General features: G+C 37.3%; 2 protein-coding genes across 2 annotated transcripts; both read right to left on the reverse strand.

The window, feature by feature from the left end:
* Positions 1–1,814: 1,814 nt before the first annotated feature.
* On the reverse strand, positions 1,815–9,866 carry LOC107699595 (phosphatidylinositol 4,5-bisphosphate 3-kinase catalytic subunit gamma isoform-like). The gene is made up of 11 exons (XM_016500903.1): positions 9,798–9,866; positions 6,741–8,677; positions 6,569–6,634; positions 6,203–6,428; positions 6,026–6,120; positions 4,390–4,536; positions 4,199–4,289; positions 3,794–3,924; positions 3,536–3,647; positions 3,035–3,192; positions 1,815–2,446 (listed from the first exon to the last, which is right to left on the reverse strand). The coding sequence occupies exons 2-11, from the start codon at positions 8,670–8,672 to the stop codon at positions 2,189–2,191; spliced, it is 3,216 nt and encodes a 1,071-aa protein (XP_016356389.1). The 5' UTR covers positions 8,673–8,677; positions 9,798–9,866; the 3' UTR covers positions 1,815–2,188.
* A 1,967-nt stretch (positions 9,867–11,833) lies between these two features.
* On the reverse strand, positions 11,834–12,739 carry LOC107699566 (olfactory receptor 2AG1). The gene has a single exon (XM_016500866.1). The coding sequence runs from the start codon at positions 12,737–12,739 to the stop codon at positions 11,834–11,836; it is 906 nt and encodes a 301-aa protein (XP_016356352.1).
* Positions 12,740–15,790: the final 3,051 nt, after the last annotated feature.

Consider the following 15,790-nt stretch of genomic DNA (forward strand, 5'->3'; position numbering starts at 1 on the left):
CTTTTTTTTTTTTTTTTTTTTTCTCATGATGCGGGGAGATGGGGTGCTCGTCTGGCTATTCTGTCTGACGTGAACTAGGTCAGTGCTCTTTTCTGCACTGGAAACCATTACTGCTTGACTGTGTCCTCCACATGCACTCAGAAACCAGGACTCAAATTGATATGAACTGACTTGCCCACTGACACATCCTTATAAGTAATTACTGGAGCTTCTCAATTATAAAAAGCAGGTTGAATCAGATATATATAAATATATATATATATATATATTTTTTTTTTATGTGGTTTAAAAGCAGGGTGTTACGTAGAGGATTTAGTGTAAAGCAGTGCTATACTGTAATTCTGAACATGGTTCACTGTAATTGAACCAAAAGACCTATAGGGAATCAAGTGTAAAGCAAAAATACATTTATAGCAAAATATATATACCTAGAAAATATCCATAATATACCTAGAATTATTAGCCTCAGTTCATGAGAACCATATTTTATGTAACATATTTATAATATTTTTTTAATATTATTATTCTAATTATGTATTATATATAAATAGTAAATGATAGAATGAATACCTTTTTTGTCTATGTAACACTCATCTTGTCTGAGGGAAGACTTTGAATCAGCGGCTGAAAGTCAATGTATCTGAAGACCAAAAAATTTAAAAACGTAGAAATTTATAAGTAATATATAATTGTTGCATATATATTCATCAACATTCAATCTATTGTGAATAGTCTTACCTTTTGATAAAGTGCAGTAACAGAGATTAAAAATTCTTGAAGAGCTCTTATAGTGAAGAACAGTCAGTCCCAAGAAAAGATACCAGTGTGTGGGACGACCATGTGCTCATCCTTGTCAGAAACACAGTGATGCCATCTTGGCGTGTGTGTGTTTGTGTGTGAGTGCGTAAGAAAGAGGAATCGAGGAAGAGTGAAGTAAATTAATGCTGAGCTATTTTAAAGACAAAACTTGATTAAAATGAGAAACGTAAAAATAATGAAAAATACCTCAACATTGATGAACAAAGGAAAAGACTGAAGGAAGAACAGCATGTTGTGAGGATGCAGTGGATGAGAGATGAGAAGCTATAAGCATGGAGGCTTGTCTGTCTGGAAACAGTCTCTCAGACAGACTTGACAGCCCCCCGCCCATGCCCCCCAAACTGCTGGCTTTGAAAACACCCCTACACCCACCAAACACCCCTCCCTTCTCTCCATACCCTCACCAACAGCCACGACAACCCAACAACATGGCCTTTGCGGGGGGAATTTTACATTTTTATGTTGTACTTTTAATACTATTAACAAGAACTGAAACAATTTTATCTCAGAGTCTATTGTTAACAAGCAACGTGTTTTTAGGTCCGTTGTCTCATGACCCAGTGCATGTGAGGTGAATGTGGGCCAGGGTGCCCTCTAAAGGCAACAACTGTAAATAGCAGGATGGTACTCATATGAGAGCATGTGATTACACTGTATGCAAGGTCTCATTTCCTGGTGTGTCATCTTATTATGTAAGTTATTATTACTTACAGTACTGTCATGACACACTGATGGTCTTTCTAATGGTTGAGAGTCTTAATTCATCTGTGAATTGTGACTCAGGTTCTTTGATGATTGTTTAATGGAAAAAAATAGAAACGTGAAGTAGCAAACAAAAATTTATTGTTTATAATAAACACAAAACATTCTCCATGTAATTTGTAAGATAAAATAACATTTAAGGGGATAGTTCAGCCAAAATTCTAAATTCTAAATTTTAATTTGCACATTTAAAATGCATAAATGAGATTTTGAAGTTTACAGAGAAGAAGAAAAATCAGTAAGTGATAATTTAGTTTTTGTTTATTATTTACATAAAGATATTGAATGTCTTCAGAAGACTTCAAATGGACCGCTTCTGTGGTACTTTAATGGTGCTTTTTGTCCTTTTAGGATTTTAGGCTTTTTGTCAGCCCCTGGTCACTTTTGTTGTATAGAGCAGCATGAACATTCTGACAAACATCTCCTTTTGTATTCAACTTAGCAAAGGAAATCAGAATGTCAAGTTTGGAATGATATAAGGGTGAGTAAATGATGATCTTCAAACTGTTTGGTTCTCAAACTTTTTGACGTCTAGGAATTGTAGCATGAACAGACATTCCCTTTGCTACAGTAATTGCCAAAAAGGTACATAGATTCCATATGTTTTCTATTTAATGCCCGCCATCATGTGAAACCACCAGTTTGCCTGAACAGTCCAGCCTTTCTGCTCGCAGAGGGCAATCTGCTGCAGGAAGTGATTCCGAGCTTCTTCCTCCCCCTGATCCTGCTGCAGTGCAGTTCGCAGGTAGAGCATATCCTGTGACATGCTGAGCTCAGGGATTCCCGTGAGTAGCATTAGAGAGAAGAGTGTGACAAGAAGGCGAGACTGAGCCCGAAGGGACAGATAGGCATTGATACAGGTGTCCTAAAGAAAGAACAGATACTGGAGTTCAGAGTATGGCTGTAGCATTATTTTGACTGCATGATTAAGCATGCAGATTTGTTTTCTTTTTTATTAGTTACTCTATCATGAATCCAGATGAGGGTAAACTTCTAAAAGCATAATAAAATGGGCTGACAGGAGAAACAAACGCTTCTCAAATTTTGTGTTAGTTGCATGTATTATTTTAGTATTATTTATTAACTAATGTAGTATATTTTAAATATTTTGAATTATATTTTAATTGTATATTTTCAGTTGTCATTTTAATTTAGGTTTTAGTAATTTCATGTGCTTTTTTGTGTCATTTCTATTTGATTTTTAAAAAAATATTTCTATAAAGCTTTAGTTTATTTTTATTTCAGTATTAGTAATTTTATCACTTCAACTTATTTGACTTAGTTGTAGAGGCAACCCTTCTCATTTTTAAGTTTAAGTTTTTATTGTAATATTTTTATTTCAGCTTCATTTTCATTACCGGTAACAGATTTGAATAGTTTTAATAACAGCACTGGTTGCAAGGCCCTGTAACACTGAAAAAATTTCAAAAAGAAACCGTGCAACAGAACCTACCCTAAATCTCTGGAAGTAGAGGCTGGGACGGCCTTTCACCCTACCCATAACGTACAGGAAGTCAGGGGTGAGGACAAAGGGCACCCTTTCTCTGTTCACCCCCAGGAAGCTCTTAGTGTTGCCCAAGATGTGCCCAAAATCAATGTGGAACAAGTTTCCTGAGAAGAATAGAGAATTTAACATTAGTTTAATTGCAAGTGGACATTAGTACAATACATCTACTCAAGGCATGTTCTGTGTTATTGAACCCTCTCTAAAAATCTACCCATAAAACTCTGAACGTTTTGTATGGATGGTAGACATCAAATATGTGACATTAATCATATTTTAGTAATTAGATGTAACAAGATCATGACTGAAGTTGAAATGGATCATTTATTTGTAATATGTTCATCTACATGGTTTGCTGGTTTTGCAAATTCAATAATTCACATGATGATGTGATTTTATTTTATTTTGTCTTATCAGAGGCTCATGACAAAAGCTAACTTGTTCTTTTACCTTGTTCAGTGATCATAATGTTGTCGTTGTGGCGGTCACCGATACCCAGCACGTATGTAGCCACACAGTAACCGGCACACGAGTTCACAAACTTCTCCATAGATTGAAAGTGCTGTATAGTGCCAAAGTTCAAGACAAAAGGAAGAGAACGATCAAATATCTGCTTGTCAGACTGTAGAGACACTACAGAAAACAGATCTGGTAGAATAACAGAAGGCAGCTCACATGACATAGTATTAGTACAGTATATCTGCTTACTTTTTCCTGGAATGGGCACTTCCTCTGAAGCCAGTCATATAAGGCATTGTTTTTGAAAGCTCCCGCCACACCTCCCTGACTCCTCTGAACTGAGGCAATAGTGATTGCATTGCGCACAATCTCAATCATTCCTGCGTCAAAGACAGATATACAGCTGAATATTAAGTTAGAGACAACAGGTAGTTAATCTGTTTGTTGGTCATTAGATGTTTTTTTGTACCACAGAATTCTGCAGCCAATCAGAATCAAGTGTCCAAGAGTATTATAATTATTAAGTGTCCAAGAGCCATAATTATTATTATTTTAAAATATATTTTTGCTTTCCTGTCAGTATTTGTTGAATTTTTTACACTCATTGTGGTATTATACTTCTATTATTAGAACAAGAGAGAGACTGATCATTACCTATATTATGTCCTGTTGAAATGCAGCCATAGGGCACCAGGTTCAAGTCTAAACCTATTTCTTTCCAAATTGAGTCCATGACCATTAGCGTCTGAAAAAAAACAACATTTAAAAAACCCTTTAATTTCTTAATTTGGCTTCTACTTACTGGTGAAAATCAGTCAATTGTTTTTTAGTACTTGCTTATTTACCTGGATGATAAGCATGTCCTGTCGGAGGTCATCTCCATGCTTAAAGATGATGCCGACAGGAGGAGAGGCTGGAGCTTCTGACTGTACGCAGGAGAACTCAAGCCAGAGTGGCTTTTTCTTAGAGGCCATCACTTTACATTCTTTTAGCTGTATGAAAAACAGTTTGAGTTAAAGGAATAGTTCACCCAAAAATGAAAACGTTGCAGTGTCGTTCTAAACTTGTATGACTTTCTTTCTGCCAAATACAAAAGCAGATATTCTGAAGCATGTTTCAATTAAATGTAGCGTCTGCGTAAAATCATGCATGGTCTTTGGGGTTTATGGCTTAAGAGACCCCTTTTAGCCTTTGACATTTGCATATAAATTACAGTCCTGGTCACAGACTTTACATTTATATGGGGGCTAAATTGCCAAATAATCATCCCCACTATCAAGGAGATGCTAAGTAGTCCCCCACTATCATCTCCCCAACTGACTTCAAACAGTTTCCAAAGACAAGTAAATGACCCCCCCGGTGCCAGGCAGGGCTGACCAGCAAACTACAACAGGCTCACATGACACACACACACGTTAAGACCTTTACTCTATTTAGACAATAATTAATCAGTTACAAATATATCTGGTATACTCCTCTTGAGTTTGTCTTTCGGCAGTTTTTATCTTCAAGTAACTTTGATTCGCTGTGGACTTTTCCTATCTTCAGAAGAACCAAAAGAAAACTTCCAGCTCACTCCTAAATAACTCATCAAAGACCTCCGTTGTCTACCGCATCAGGACTCTTGTTCAGCAATCGAAGCCAATGCAAGTAACCGTTTACAATTATTTAGATGCGTGTTTAAGCTTGAGCCCCTATAAGGTGATTTTTGATTCTTTGATGATTCTCATTAGGTTGTGTTTAAAATTGATGTGAAATACTGCCATCCTTTTACTCTTCTCTCTCTTTTCCTTACTTTGCTTCATTCTGTATATATGTGTTTTGCTTAGTTAGTTATATGTTAGATATAGTTTCATTTATTAAATCCCTTATATTCACAATCGATTGCCTCTGTTTGCTGCTCACAATTCGAAGTCAATGAATGTTTGAACCCTTGCTACATATGCTAAATTACTGCTAGCACTGCATAAAGAAGGAAAGTTATTCTTCCTTGGCCAGGAAAATAATCTTTCCTTGAATTGATAAATGATTATATTGTCTGCTCGGTGGACGGACAGATCAAATAATTATAATATTGATTCTGCTACAGTTAATTCTAAGATCTAATCTAAATATTTATTATTAATCATAACCAGTTATAATTAGTCATAAATATTTCCTTTTTGAGCTGATTTACTACATAAACAATAAAGGTCAATAAGGTCCAAAAAGCAATTTTTCAAAAGGATGAATGAGGGTGAATAAATAAAAACAGAATTTTAATTTTAGTGTGGACTCTGCATTAAGGACCATTTTTGAAGTTATGTTTAGTTCAGATCAGTTTATGAAGGCTTACAAACAATTTAGGTTGGGAACAAGTTTCCTTTGGGTTGGGAGTAAATCAAACCCACGACATAGAGATGCTTCTGAAGTTTTCTATATCAAAAATCTTATAACATTCAAGCATATACTGGAAACATACAGATAAATATATCAACTCACTATGATACTTCCTGCTCTGACACGGGGATCAAAAGGCACCTGGAAGTCAGAGGGTAAATTGCACTCCTCCAATAACTCCTGCAGCTTCTGAGGAGCTGACACACACATACATGATAATGTAGATGTATGTTCTGCATATAACACATAATACTGAGGGCACAGTTGTTTGAACTTTACCTGTTGATGGAAGATCTGTTCTATCTGGGTAGAGCACCTTCACTGTTAGAGCCACATCGTGCAGGCAATTAACGACTTGTACTTGGCGCTGGAATTCAGTCAGCATTGCCTCTCCACAGCCCAAAAGATATGCCTCCAGTATGACCGCCATACGCTGGCGGAAAAATGGGCAACCTGCCACCTCACTCCTCAAATACCAGAAAAAGAAGTGTCCGATCCGCTTGCTCTGTGTTCCAGGAAATGGCAACAGTACATAGTTAATCTTTATCTTCTGACAGGTGAAATGGTGTTAGTTATTTTTGGTGAAAATGATAGAGATGAAAATCATCCTCTAATGAAGTATGCACAGCTGCAAACATGACTCACCCTTAGTGCTCTTTTGAGAAGGAATCTCGCCAAACAGCTATCATGATATGGTTCGACTTTAAGGGTCTACAGAAAATGACATGCCTTATTAGGTTTTGCTACTCAATTCTCCAACTGTGAGTTCCAAAACTAGCATTACTGTACAGGCCAATACACTTGTATAATTCTTTACCTGAACCAGCTGCAGCAGGTACTTAAGTACTTCATCATTGGATAGGATCTCTAATCTTTGAACTGCCAATCTTCTGACCTTCAGATCTGCAAAATCCACACTCAGAAGCTCAAGGGCCACAGACAGCTCTATATCCTCTGGTCCCCAGTGACTCAATAGCCAATGGACATCCTGGACCGCAGTTGGCATCATCCAGTCGATCGTGCGAAGAAAATGTGGTAAATTTGAGGCATAGTGGACACTTTCTTCTTTAAACCTTCTGAGGCAATCTGTCCTTGTGAAAGGTGTTGTTGGAGAAGCCTCATTGGATGGTGAGGAGAGTCTGGATTCTCCTGTAAGGTCCAGTGTAGAAGAATCAGAAATAGGAGATGTACCACTACCAGAAGAGCTTTTGGCATGTGGCAGGACAACGGGAAAGCTGTAGCGATCCAACATAAAGGTAATTGCCATTGCTTTGGCTACATCAGGGTTTGTGGCTGTAGACAGCTTTTCTGCTTCGAAAGTGAATGCCTCCTCATCCCATTCTGGGAAAGTCCACATATGCAGAGTGTGTGGACCTTGGCTAAGAAGGGATCTGTGGTCAATCAGCTGGAGGTTTACAAAGTATAATACTTGCCCTTTTCCTTTCTGGTAATCTGATGCTTTAGAGGAGTTCGACTTTGTGTCCTTGGTTGACATGCCTTCAACAGTACTGGCATTAATTGTGAGGCCTAATTTAGCTCCGTGAGGGATATCCCTGATCAGAATGTCAAATTCCAGCCAGGTGTTCCACAGCACTTCATCTGTAAACTCTTTTGAAGTCGAACAAACCGATGACACAGTCTTTCTACCGTAGATTATGGTGGCTTCCACTTGGACAAGTGGTGGTACCTTACTTGGGAGTTCTGGGATATCAAACCCTAGGAGTTTAACCCTGAACTTTCTCTCACAGTCCCAGAGGGAAATCATCACAATGTCCTCTACTTTCTTCTCTTTAAGGGAAAGCTCCTTGTGGGAGCTTGAGAGACCAGTGAGACTGTCCACCAGTGGCCAGTACTCTCTACCTACTGTGTTATCTGGAAGGGATGAGACGGCAACCACTGAGAGATGAAGCTCCAGCATGTTTTCAAGGCAGTGTCTGACCCACAGGTAGTCAGAAAGCTGGAAGTCTTCACTCAAGAATTCCTCTCTGCCACACACCTTGAGCATATAATTAACTGACCATCCTTCGAATGACAGGTCCTCCTTTGGCAAAGATTCCCAGAAGATTTTGAGGAGATCACTGGGGGTATGTGTCACGTCAGCTTTAATGGAAAGGACTGAACTATTATAATAAAGAGTCACTGAGAGTTTTGGCTGAAGGTAACCTTGCTGGTCGTTTGGAAGCACTGTGGAAGTTATCCACGGTTCTGTGGCATAAGCTATTGGATCCCGCTTTTTCAGTTCTTCCCTTCTTGGTGTGGCAAACTTTCTTCGGGTATAGCCTAGCTCACTTAAACGATTAGTGTCTGAGGAGTCCAAATCATAGCCGATTAGCTCGTTCAGAATGCCCTGGAAGTGAATTCTCTCCTTAGAGGTGGTTTTCTGAGCCAGCACAGTGACACAGACAGTCTGAAGACCATCAGCACCCTGAAACCAGGGTGCATCCAGAGTTTTCAATACCTGATAGTCGTCATAAATTTCATACCACTCCTCCTCCTTGTGGTACAACAGACTGTATCGTTCTGGGTCCAGAAGTGCAAATGGCTCTGAAAGTCTGTTATTCTCCTGTGCTACCATACACAGACGCACACGAAGCTGGTGGACGCTGCATTGCGCTGGGAGCTTGATCTGAACGGGCTCCTGGCTGTCCAGTAACTGGATACCTACCCTGACTGGTAACTTGCAAATAAATACAAGGTTGTTATCTGAGCAAGGTTCCTGTTGCTGGTGTGCATCCCATTTGTTCTCCATGGATGCTGGAATGGAAGTTAACATGAGCACATTTAACTATTTTAGTGAAGTTGTAAGATTAGGGTCTTTTCAAAAGAGGCAGTGCCTTGTGCTGTTTGTGGTACAGAAATTAATTATTTCAACTTGCATCCTAGTTGGGGTGAGGGATAAGTTGGGCCATGATTGAGGTACATTTTTATTCATAATTGGAGTGGTGCCTGCACTTGCTAAACTCCTATTGTGATGCTAAGGTGCTTTGACTGGTTGCCAGGACAGGTGTTAAGTTTTAGCGTGTTGCTATGCAGTTGCTTGAATATAAAGCAAAGTTCAAGGGACAAAACATATGGAATTCAAAGAGAGTGACTCCTGTAATATGTAATGTGACATATTTCTGCATATTTTCATATGAAAAATAAAATAAAACCAAGGTGAAGTAATTGTCTTGGTGAGACTATTTTACATTCCACCCTTTGCTGATAAATATGAATGTTGCTTCCTCCTTTAATTTCCCGTTTGTGAAAAAAAAATATTTTCTTTAGTTCTAAAAATCCTGGATAATTTTTCTTAAAAGTTTATTTTCACAGTGCTAGTGATTTTATATGTCGGTAAATTGCCAACATGTACTGTATATTTTGTGTGTGTGTGGGTACATTTGTTTTGACACAAAACCCACTGGACAATGTATATAACTGACATGCAAAACACAAAACAAAACAATAAATAAATAAAAAATATCATATAACAAAAATTGTGAGTTTAGAAGATACACGGGGTGGCTCAACCTAACACTGCAATGTGTAATTAAAAATGCATTTTCATTTTTGCATTGGTATCATTCTTGCCTCATTTAAAGAAAAAAGAATAATAAAAAAAGAATATACCAGTTGCACCTGTCTTCAAATAAATACAGTTTTTAGTTTGAGGTAGATGGCTACAAAGGTTTTTGCAACACACAAACTGGTTCTGCCAGCCACTCAAGAAGAATGTATCATTCTTAAGCCTTGCCCCGCTGTGCTAAAGACTACAGACTGTAAGTACTATATTGTATATTCCTCCCAAAAAGTTGTTTGTTTTACAACAATTACAATACCAACTGAATGTCAACTTATGTTGTATGATTATAATGAATCAGAAAATTGCACTCACCTATACAACGTGTGTCTTTGGTTTCAGGTCAGTTTCTGTGGCTTGTGTGTGAGCTACAGTTCAATTTCCCTGTAATGCATTAATGTGAAGTGACTGATTGCACAACAACTCATCACTTCCTCATTCCTTTGTCTTTCTGCACCTGTGAGGAAGAATGTTTTGATCACTTCCTGCTTATTTCTTTTGTTGGTTTCATTTAATTCAGAATGGATTTTCCACGCCCAAATTGTTTTGTTTAATTGTTTTAAATAGTTATTTTCTATTATCTTATTACCATCTCTCTGTTTTTAAACCACAACATTAATATTAGTTTAAATGTTCATCAAGAACTCTTATAATTAAAAGAGGCGTTATATATGGAGAACTTGAACTGAACAATAACTTTAAAATGCTAAGGTAAAATGTTACTCTCTTTAATCACTAGAGGGAGCTCACCAATAACTATCTATAGTAGCCTATAGTTGTTAAGCAGGACCTGTTGGTTTTGCCACTTTGGTTTTCACACATTTTGCCAGAATGAAAATGGACTTTAAAATAAACATTTCATCCTCATTTGAATTATTGCCATTTTCCCATCACTTGTTTAGCCTGATCAGATTTCAGATGCAGATGCACGTTTCAAAAAGTGTCAAATGCTGCAGTAATGTAGCATGTTGTAGTACATGCAACAACACCAACCTTTTTAATCACTGTCGATGCAGTAAAAGCACAGGAACTGCAGGTTATCAGACATATCAATGGAGACAGTCTAGAGATATAAAGTTTAATAGAGTATTTTTTATTATTTTGCACCAAATAATTATATCATTATATCTCACATATACATATTACTTTGCACATTAAATTGAGCAAAAATGTGTACATTTCTACACGAATTTCAACAAAACCAAAGAGAGTGGACAGAATCAACAGTGTCTTCATAATGCATAAATGAGCATCTTACATAGATGGCAACATGATGAAAATTCATTTTTGTCACAATAAATGAACAATCAAATAAATACAAATAAACATATAAAATGTAACAAAACATGATTCTCTCCTTCATCTGTTCACATTTACATCTCTATTTTTTTTCCCTCACAAGTTTTAATTTATGAAGCCACTGTATTAGTCTCTGCAACTAAACCCTGATATTTTATACTGACATATAGAAACATATTTCACCTTCACTCATTTCTGCTATATATTCTGCATATATGCCTTCTTCCAGTACATCTGTATTCTTGGTAGGTAATTATTAACACAATTATATTTCACAGCTTTAGGCATATGCATATGTTGTCATGGTTATATACAAGCTGTCAGATATGTACTTTAAACATTGCATTGAGTACATGAGCATCAGCGGGACCATCTATGAAATTCACAGACTTTGAGTGTTTTACTTTCTTTCTTGTCAAAAATAGACTAAATAATATAGTTGGTTAATAGTACACAATCGATCATATATTTAAAATATATAAATGTAGATTATACTGTACAATAGGCCTAACTTTTACAGCATTTTTATTGTTGGTTAATGCTAATTATCTCTTAACAATGTTTTAAAATGTCAACTTTAAAAATAAATTATAAATGTGTTATGTATTAATTTAATCAATTAAATGATTAACAAATCAGAATTAACAATGAACAATAGTTTATTTATAAACTTACGCAAACCTACATTAATAAATGCTATTAATTCATGATGCGTAAACTAAACAAATTCATGTTAAGTGTAATCTAATTATATTAACATAGAAACTTCATAAGGAGATGCATGTTTTATGTGAACAAAAGGCACATTACATTTGAGTCAAATTTACTGTTTTGCATTCAAAATATCTTTCATTAAAGTTTTATATTGTGGGTTATATTAATCTTACAATAAACCATGCGATCCAGACTTACACATTACACACTCATCTATCCTATTTCCACTTCAGCCAGGGATGCTAACCTCTGAGGGCTCAGTTAACAAGCATTTCTGAAAATATCCTGAACCATCTCAAATAGAAGATGCGACTTCCTGGCTTTAACCCTGGTCTCGCTTACCGGTTGTTTCTCCTCCAGCACAGCAGCCTGGGCAGAGCTTCCCTCACCTCTCTGTTGCGCAAACCGTAGATGAGTGGATTAATGCAAGGAGGCACCTGAAGCATCACCAGCAGCATGATGTGTAGGGTTCCTGCCGACATCCAGTCTCCAGGGTAATCCAGCGAACGGATCATTGCAATGTTGCCCTCCAGTTCCCACAGAGCATCCGAGACTATCTTCAGAAAGATGGGGAGCAGCTGAAGCAGCAGCATGGAGCAGTAGAACATCACCGTTTTGCGTGCCCTCTTGTTGACCTGCTGGAAAGGCTGAACGGCATTGCGTGCCTCCTGATACATGCGCAGGTATGAGAAGGAGTAGGAAAAGATGCAAAGCAGTGTCACCAAAAGCCCAACTACTTTTCGAAACACTGCAGAGCCTCGTGGAAAGCCAAGGTGGGCCTCTAAGGTGTCCGGCTCACAAAGGAGTCCCGTAATGGGTTTCCCCACCAATGAGCTCTTGTGCCCTAAACTGAGCAAACCTGTGATCACTGCCGATAAGCATATTGAAATAAGCCATGTGAGACCGACTATGAGGTAGAGGTGCTTGGTGGTTAGTATACTAATGTAGTAGATGGCCTGGCACACATATAGGTAGCGCTCAAAAGCCATGCAGGTGATAGTAAGCACAGTGCAGAAAACACAAACAGTGTTAATAAAGAACTGAGTGACGCACCAAGCTCCATACGACAGCGTGGTCTTCTGCAGCAGACAGTGTGCCACTGTTAGACCTTGAGTTACAATGAGTAGGACGTCACTTACAATGAGGTTCTTCAGCAGGGCAAAGCGTGGCTCCCAGGATAGGTCTTCTGAACTGCCAAGACTGAACAGAGTGCAGCCGTTGACGATAAGTGAGATGATGGTCATCAACGCAAAGACACACACCAGTACCTGCACAGCTGTATCTGACGGCAGGATGGATCTGAAGAGGCAGCGTCCCTGGTCCAACAGCTGGAGGGCGTCTGAAGTGATGTTGGCATCCTGGCTTGGACTCGGACTCGGACACGCGTAGACTGCAGTCCATAGAATGGCACATGGTAAAGCACGTGTGAAACGCATTTTGGGCGAGGACGTGCACTTTTATGACAGCTTTGGGAGTTTGGCAACGGGTGACTGATGTTCGCATTTGTTGCGCCTGCACGCGATGTGTCTTCAGAAAAGATGCAGACAGGTGAGTGACTTGAATGAAGGTGGGGCTTAAAGTCACTCAAAGAGGCATGCCTCTCGTAAAAATAACCAGTTGAAAGAGTCCGCCTCGATTGTCCGTTAAGACTGTTAAATTGTTAAATCCGCAGAAGAGTAGGCTATTAGGTTGTAATCTAATAATCAAGGATTTTTTGCTTTCTGCCCTAAAAATAAAGTAAAATAAAGAAAATATTTTAATGTTTCTTGATGTTATTAATTGTAATGGACAAAAATGTAAAATTAATAGCTAATCCATCTACAAACTTAACTATAAATTTGTGTAAATGTTTAATATTAATCCAATATGCAATTAGAATAATCTATCATTTGATTTGAAATAGATTAATCATTTGATTCATTTGTTTACATTTTTTGAATACCCTATTTAACCAACTTGATGAACTTTTTTTTGATTGATTGATTGATTGATTGATTATGGGTGCAATTAAAGTATATGTTTATATTTGTAAAAAAAAAATCGGGTTTACAATAAATACAAAAGTACACTTATTATATTCACCAGTTCAAGTCACTCCAATCACAACAGAAGTGTAAACTTTTATGATGATTTTCGTGTATCATGGAGTTGACATTCAGTCAGAATTGCCATAAAATGTGATTTGCAACTGTTTTGTTAACTTAATATATCAAGTCATATCAGTTCAAAGATCCCACAAATGGTATATAATTGATGTCTGTTATTCGATAATGTTATTCGATTTAATTTGTATGACGTTTGTAATAATTTATTCACATGAGACGTTTTCTGCGCTTGATGCTGCATGCTATAAACAAAATCTCGGCTAAGAGTTAAAATGCTAGTTAACTTTATTCAAGCACAACGTCTATCCAACGTGCAGACTATTAAAATAAAACACAATTAACATAGTAAAATAAAAAAATTAAAACTCTGTATGTAAATAGCCTATATGGCATTTATTGTCTTCGTATTTGATTTCGTCTTCTCTTGTCAATAATAGAAGCACGATAATGAAAGAAGATCAAAATGTTAATAGAAGTGATTTAAAATAAAGTGAACTAATGGTGGTGAAAGGATGCCGGAAGAGTTGTCACAGCTTGAGGTAAGCGATTGTTCATATACCCTTGCGTTGTGATTGACAGGAGTAGATGAACACGCAACCCCCAAACCCGTTTAGAATTGTTTTCTTCATGTACAAAAAACAAGGGGAAAAGCCAAGGTTTACAAGCAACATTGATTTATCACACTCGTGTAGTCAACTGATAAACCAAATCATGTTGTTCAAAGGATATTGATCAAACATAATCATATAGGCCTATCGACTGGCTTGTATTGCATTCAGTGGTGCAATTATTGTAGAATCAATGAACACTCTTGATGGAAAACAGGGTTTTAAGGAGAGGACAAGAGCAGGGGCGTTCACGGCTCTCTCCTTATTTAGCTTGCAACACATCTACACTGTAAAAAATCCAATTTACATTTTGTATTACAAACTCCGTTTTTAAAGTTTATTCAACTATTTAACATTAATAAAGTTGAGATAACACATAAAAGTAAGTAAAATAGAAATGTAGACCAATTTGTTTGACCAAATTAATATTTAAAGTTGGAACAACTAACAACGTTAAGTTTGTTATAAGTATTGCCCACAAAGGCTGATGAGCATGCGCAGTTCGATCACTTTTTTATATACAACGCCATTTTAATTTCTCCCACTTAATTTTCGAGTTGCCTCAAGCGGCGCCCGTTTATTCTGTTATTGTGATCGCTCCGTAAGTGTCGTTCTATGTGTATCAATTCACGATATGATTTAAATGAAATTTGTTCACAATATAAGCTTCTGTACAACATAGGTGGCGGCAAGTTAGTCAATTTTCCCGCCTGGTCTTATGAGTTACCTCAGGTTACTTCAAGCTGCCTTAAGTCATACGATGCCAGTTTTTTACCGACAGTGTCATGACTTAGGTAAGTAACGTTACTGTTTTATGCATATTAAGTAAAAGGATTTAGATTAGGATTAAGGATATATAATTTACTTTATTTGCTTATAATATGTTCATTTTGTACAATTGTGTGGGTGCCTTTGAGTTTTGGATAAGGTAATGAAGTTCTAAATGTATTAAGAAAAAAAAAAAGATGCATTTTCTTCATTTAACCTTATTTACATTTATTTGCTTGTTAAATGCAAAGTATTTGTGTAGCTTATGATTTTAAGTTTGCTCAACTTCTGATTTTTTACAGTGTAGTTGTTCTCCAAGATTCAGCTGCTGTGCTTAAGAATGTCCAAGAATAGAGTGAAGAAAAAAGGAGGAGTGTTAGGCAGAGTGGCTGGAACGAGAGGTTGACAGTTGCTGCTGTCAATTACCTCAGCTTAAACGTCTTTTAAGTCTTTAAGGGTGACATTAGGCACTCATGAAGAATAAATGCTTGTTAACTGAGTCCCCAGAGGTTACCTATGTGCAGCAGCCCCACCAGTACACTCTGCCTTATGGACTGGATGGGGGCTGGATTAGAATCAGTGATGACAGGACACTCAGTCTGCCCTGAGTGATTTGTTCATTTAAGTAAATCTATCCGTAATGAGTAAACAGCTATTCTGATGCTCAAAGTCATCCTCATAAGTATATGGAAACTTTTTTTATTTATAGAGGTTAGTGAGATTAAAAGGTTGAGAGACTGAGGGAGTATGTTTGTTTGTCTGTTTTATTTTAATTCATTCATTAATTGATTTGTTTGTGTGTGGGGGGGGGGGG

Source organism: Sinocyclocheilus anshuiensis, unplaced genomic scaffold (genome assembly GCF_001515605.1).
Source record: "Sinocyclocheilus anshuiensis isolate Anshui unplaced genomic scaffold, SAMN03320099.WGS_v1.1 scaffold879, whole genome shotgun sequence".
Taxonomy (NCBI): Eukaryota; Metazoa; Chordata; class Actinopteri; order Cypriniformes; family Cyprinidae; genus Sinocyclocheilus; species Sinocyclocheilus anshuiensis.

Excerpts from the sequence above, each read along its gene's own strand:
- LOC107699595 (XM_016500903.1), bottom strand. The coding sequence starts at position 8,672 with ATGGAGAACAAATGGGATGCACACCAGCAACAGGAACCTTGCTCAGAT. Across the intron at positions 3,193-3,535 it reads CATTATGATCACTGAACAAG|GAAACTTGTTCCACATTGAT; the intron begins GTAAAAGAACAA and ends TATTCTTCTCAG. Across the intron at positions 2,447-3,034 it reads TCTACTTCCAGAGATTTAGG|GACACCTGTATCAATGCCTA; the intron begins GTAGGTTCTGTT and ends TTCTTTCTTTAG.
- LOC107699566 (XM_016500866.1), bottom strand. The coding sequence starts at position 12,739 with ATGACCATCATCTCACTTATCGTCAACGGCTGCACTCTGTTCAGTCTT.